Source organism: Kryptolebias marmoratus, linkage group LG15 (assembly GCF_001649575.2).
Source record: "Kryptolebias marmoratus isolate JLee-2015 linkage group LG15, ASM164957v2, whole genome shotgun sequence".
Taxonomy (NCBI): domain Eukaryota; kingdom Metazoa; phylum Chordata; class Actinopteri; order Cyprinodontiformes; family Rivulidae; genus Kryptolebias; species Kryptolebias marmoratus.
In genome coordinates this window covers 675710-681017 of record NC_051444.1, presented here as the reverse complement: position 1 = coordinate 681017, position 5308 = coordinate 675710, and the positions used below count along the sequence as shown (strand labels likewise).

General features: G+C 47.2%; 1 protein-coding gene across 1 annotated transcript in view; it reads right to left on the bottom strand.

Annotated features, from left to right (window-relative positions):
- The window catches only part of fbn1 (fibrillin 1), a 53763-nt gene that overhangs the window by 6805 nt on the left and 41650 nt on the right, over positions 1–5308 (bottom strand). Inside the window, exons 46-55 of the mRNA XM_037979892.1 lie at positions 5073–5135; positions 4881–5000; positions 4687–4806; positions 4490–4612; positions 4032–4163; positions 3517–3642; positions 2879–3085; positions 1438–1563; positions 1190–1312; positions 790–906 (exon numbers count right to left, since the gene is read on the bottom strand). Coding sequence (XP_037835820.1) covers positions 790–906; positions 1190–1312; positions 1438–1563; positions 2879–3085; positions 3517–3642; positions 4032–4163; positions 4490–4612; positions 4687–4806; positions 4881–5000; positions 5073–5135 — 1257 coding nt within the window. The remainder of the gene's footprint in view (positions 1–789; positions 907–1189; positions 1313–1437; positions 1564–2878; positions 3086–3516; positions 3643–4031; positions 4164–4489; positions 4613–4686; positions 4807–4880; positions 5001–5072; positions 5136–5308) is intronic.

The window sequence follows — 5308 nt, the reverse complement described above, 5'->3', positions numbered from 1 at the left end:
CCTGTCTCCAGCCTGACTCTGATCTGTCTCCAACCTGTCCCCAACCCGTCTCCAACCTGTCTTTAACCTGTCTCCAACCTGTCTCCAGCCTGTCTCTAACCTGTCTCCAACCTGTCTCCAGAGCTGGATCTTGTCTCCTGCAGGAGCTCCTCTGACAGAAAACATCTAAACGTCCACGACTACAACGTTATTGGAAATAATAATAATTATTAAACTGCTCCTATCCTCATTTCCAAAGTGTTCTCCAGCAGATTACATCATAAATTAGAGTCTAATTAGTGTTTAACTTTTAAAGAAAGTGTCTGTTTCCTCAAAGAGTCTTTAAAATATCCTGTCCTAAAACAGCCATAAAATAACTGATGAGAAAACAGCATTTTTTCCAAAGATCACTAAAGTTAAACTTGAATCATCTGAAGTCCTTCAGCAGCTTTTACTCCGATCTGATCCTGATCAGTTCATCAGGTTAGTTCAGCCTAAAGACGTGAGCCTGACTTCAGCTGGAGTTCATTAACTCCGAGCGAGAACTTATCTCTGAGAACGGAGATAAAAATAATGATGGAAGAACAAACTGAGAGCTGAAATCCTGTTTCAGCAGCCAGGCGTGAATGTTGAGTAAACATGTAAACAGTGTGTGTGCGTGTGTGTGTGTGTGTGTGGGTGTGTGTGTGTGGGTGGGTGTGCGTGTGTCTGTGTGGGTGTGTGTGTGTCTGTGTGTGTGTGTCTGTGTGTGTGTGGGTGTGTGTGTGTGGGTGTGTGTGTGTCTGTGTGTGTCTGTGTGTGTGTGCGTACCGATGCAGGCCGTCTGGTGCTGGGTGAAGCCCGGAGGACACTTGCAGGTGAAGCCTCCGATGGTGTTCACACACAGGAACTGACAGTTGTGCTGTTTGCTCGAACACTCATCCAGATCTGAAAACAAGACGTTTAACGACAATAAAACCCGTTTAGAGTCAGGCTGTGAGTCTGGGAGTCTGCGACCGGACCGGACCGGACCGGACCGGACCGGACTCACAGGGGTCCTGCAGAGGGGAACTGAAGCTACAGTAAATACAGATGAAAGAATGTCTCAGAAACTCTCAGTTCACTTGTTTAGACTCCCAAACAAGCTTTTGAAGGTTGTAACCCTCTGACTCTACAGCTGCTCCAGGTTCTGATGAAGGGGGAGAGTTCTGGAGGGGGGGGGGGGTTTCACCTCTGCAGCTCTTTCCATCCTCCTGCAGGATGTATCCTCTGGGGCAGGAACAAAGGTAGCCTCCCTCCGTGTTCTTACAGATGAAGTTACAAGGCTTTGGTGCCTGGATGCACTCGTCCACATCTGAGGGACACAAAGAGTAAAACTCAGGGACGGAAAGGGTTTGGATCCTGCAGGACAGATAATGAGACACGTCCACCCACACAGGAGGCAGAAGGTTCAGATAAGGAGGCGAGGATCAGGCTTACCCACACACTGAGTGCCCGTGATGTCAGTGGTGTATCCCGGTTTGCAGAGACAGCTGTAGGAGCCCAAAGTGTTGCTGCACTGACCGTTCTTACAAAGGTGTCCCATCACACGGCACTCATCGATGTCTACCCGGGAAAAACAAAGGTTTGCCCCGGATCAACAGGAGTTACCAGCCAGTTAACGCTGCTGCTGTGCATTTGTACTCAGATGTTAAGGTTGGAAAAAATCAACTTAAACATCAGCCCTGACCTCAGAATCCAATATGGCTGACAAGTGCAGGAAACAACGTGATGGTGGCAGAAACAAAGTTCTGATCTGAACTTTTGTCGGTTTGTTTTTGCCAGCTGCTACAGACTGATTGTAGAGTTAAATTTAATTATAAAGAGGGGAAAATGGCTGCCGGTCAGTCAGTTGTACAGATACTGAGGTTTTTGGTGGTAGTAGATGAGAGTCACACCAACACTGAGAACAAGACAGAAGTTATGTTGTTTGGACCAAGTTGTTGTTCCTCTCCCAGGGTAGATCTCAGCTCACTGTCATCTTATCTCAAGGACTGTGTCACCAACCTGGGGGTGAAGTTTGACTCTGATTTTAAATTTGAAAAACAGATCAGCAGTGTTGTTCAGAAAAGTTTTTATCAGCTTCGTCAAATATCAAAGGTCAAACCAATCCTATNCAAGATCTGACCTNGAGAAATTAATCCACGCTTTTATTACAGCTCGTCTCGACTACTGTAATTCACTGTATGTAGGCATTAGCCAGACCTCTCTAGCCCGTCTGCAGCTTGTTCAGAACTCTGCTGCTCGTTTGTTAACTCGGGCCCGTAGGCGCGAGCACATTACTCCTATCTTAGCCTCCCTTCATTGGCTCCCTGTGCGCTACAGAATTAATTTTAAACTTCTGTTATTTGTTTTTAAATGCTTGAACAACTCGGCCCCACCATATCTATCTGAGCTGCTTCAGCCTTACTGCCCGCCCCGATCCCTAAGATCAGCTGATCAGTCACTGCTGACAGTCCCCAAAACTAGGCTGAAGCTCAGAGGCGACAGAGCATTTGCTGTTTCTGCTCCCAAGCTCTGGAACAATTTACCCCTGAGTGTCAGACAGGCCTCCTCTCTTCCTGTTTTTAAATCTCTTTTAAAAACACACTTTTATACTTTGGCTTTTAACACACCGTGATTTTTTGTCTTTCTTGGCACCTAAAACATACCTGCTGTGAACCCGTATGTGTATGTCTCTTTTATCTATTTATCGTTTTTTATCTCTTTATTTGTTTTATCTATTTCCTTTTTATTGTACAGCACTTTGGCTACCCCTGTGGTTTTTAAAATGTGCTATATAAATAAAGTTGATTGATTGATTGATTGAACACTCAGCCCGAGGGCTCCAGGTCACATGAGATGGTTGTGTTAAACCTCGCCAGGCGAGTCAGTCGGGTACCTCTGCCGTCGGTGGTGTAGCCAGGACCCAGGGGGCACATCTTCTTGTAGTGGGTGGTTCCTGGCAGGGGGCAGAGTTCACAGTTGGAGCCCCAGCCTCGGCCCCCGTCACAGCAGCACTCCGACTTGGTCACCAGGTTCCTGTTACTGGAAGTCATCTGACACAGCGTGGTCAGGACTTCGGTGAAACAGAAGCCTTCACGGTTATCTGAGGGGGAAGGACAGAAAGACGAGGACTGAGAGGGTCCGAGGAAGGCAGGCAGTACCACCCAGACGGGACGTGGCCTCAAATACCAGACCTCACGAGATAAGCCACACATCTGTATCTCTGCTGTCTGCGAGGAACAAGATAAGCACTGAAGTGAAGTTTAACATGTCCCTCTGAAGGTTTTCTCACAGGCAGGAAAGATTTACCCACCTCTGTCCTGATAGCAGCAGACAGTGGAAACATGGTCAAATAGGACCGAAAAAAGATTTTTACACTCGTTAAACCAGACTAAACCCAATAAGATCATTCATTCTGCTTTAATTTGTGTTTTCTGAACGCTCAAACAAGCAGAACACAAACTGAAACCTGAAAGCAGCTGAACAACAGCTAAAATGAGCAAACAGAAGCCGGAGGTAAAGCTCTGTACGTACCGATGCACTCTGTCTGAGTCGGGTTCGAGATGAAGCCTTGGTCACATCTGCAGCGGTAACTTCCTACCGTGTTCTCACAGCGGCCGTTCTTACAGACCCCCGGTTTGGCTGAGCACTCGTTAAGGTCTAACAGGGAAACAGAGGATTTGGTTATTTGTCCCACTTAGTTCAATGGATCTGAAGTAAAAGTTCCTTCAGGGAGTTCATGCATGCTTCAAAGCTAATGTGTCCAGATAGTTTGTGGATCCAAATACTGTTTCACTTCCTGCAGTTTGTTTTAATTCCTCAGATATATCAGATAAATGTTGGATACGATGAGTATTAATGTGCAGCAGTGCCTCCTTTTCCTTAATTTGTTGCTTGTTTAAGACCCTAAAGACTTTTCTCTGAGGTTGGAAATAACCTGAATGATGATGGTTAAACGCTTAGAACTGCTGTTTTATATCTGTAGACACGAGCAGATGAGGCCTGAAACACAAGCAGAGGCTCAGAAGGTTGATTGGAACAGTCATTACCCATGCATCCATCTCCACCGGGCTGCCGGGTGAATCCAGGTGAACAGATGCACATGTATGTACCAATCAGGTTCTTGCAGGTCATTCCCCGGCCGGCGCAGTCGTCGATACCGTCTTCACACTCGTTCTGGTCTGAAAGAGGATAGAACACCAACACTCCTCAATCCTCCGAGGTTTACTCAAACCGCCCACCGTCCGACACCGAGCTGCTCCAGATCTGTTTGGATCTTCGCTGTAAACACTGGGACCTCCAAATACACCCGTTTCCATGGTGCCCTGACAAGCCGGGGCTGTTTTATGTTCCTCCCAGACAGAGAGGCTCTTCAGGATCTCTCTCAGATAGTGGCTTATATAACTTTATGGATGGAGCCTAAACGTCTGAGCTTCTTTGTTTGTTCCCGGCCAACACTTCCCTGTAAACGGTTTCTGAGCACAGGTGACTCATCCCACTGACGTACCTTTGCACATCCTCCTGTCCTCGCGCAACACGTAGCCCGTGGGACATTTACACTCGTAGGAGCCCACCACATTAACGCAGCGGAAGGCGCACAGCAAAGGATTCTGGGAGCACTCGTTGATGTCTGAAGAGAAGGGAAAGAAAGAAATTACAAAATAAAACCCAAACGACAGAGAAGGGACTGTAGGTCTCACGTACCTTCACAGGTCATCATGGATCCGGGCTCGAAGCCTTCATCACAGGCACACTCAAACCCACCAATCACGTTCGTGCACGTGCCATTACCACAAGGGTTACCGATGTCACACTCGTTTGTGTCTGCATGGAGGAGAGTTGGGATTATAATCCACTGATGGACCCTAAGAGCGAGGCAGAGGACGGGACTGACAGACCTTCACAGGTGACCCCGCTAACATCCAGGTGGTATCCCATCGGACACTCGCACCGGAACGAGCCGTCCGTGTTGATGCACTGCCCATTAACGCACGGGTTGTTGATGCATTCATCGATATCTGAAACACAAAGTCAAACATCCTGACACTTCCAAAGAGACAAAAAGCAGAGTGGAGTCAGTATTTATGAACCTTTGGGATGGTCGTCTGGCCCCCGCTCGTATCCCTCATTCGGACACAGCAGAAGATACGACTCTGAGACAAAGAAACGACAAAAAGTCAGAAATACCAATGAAAAATATACATCTCTGTAAGAATACATAATACAGCCCAGTACTGACTGGATATGTAATTACCTGGTAGGTACCCTGTTAGTATTCCTGTAGGTACCAGGTACGTACCCAGGTATGTACCCTGTAGGTACCAGG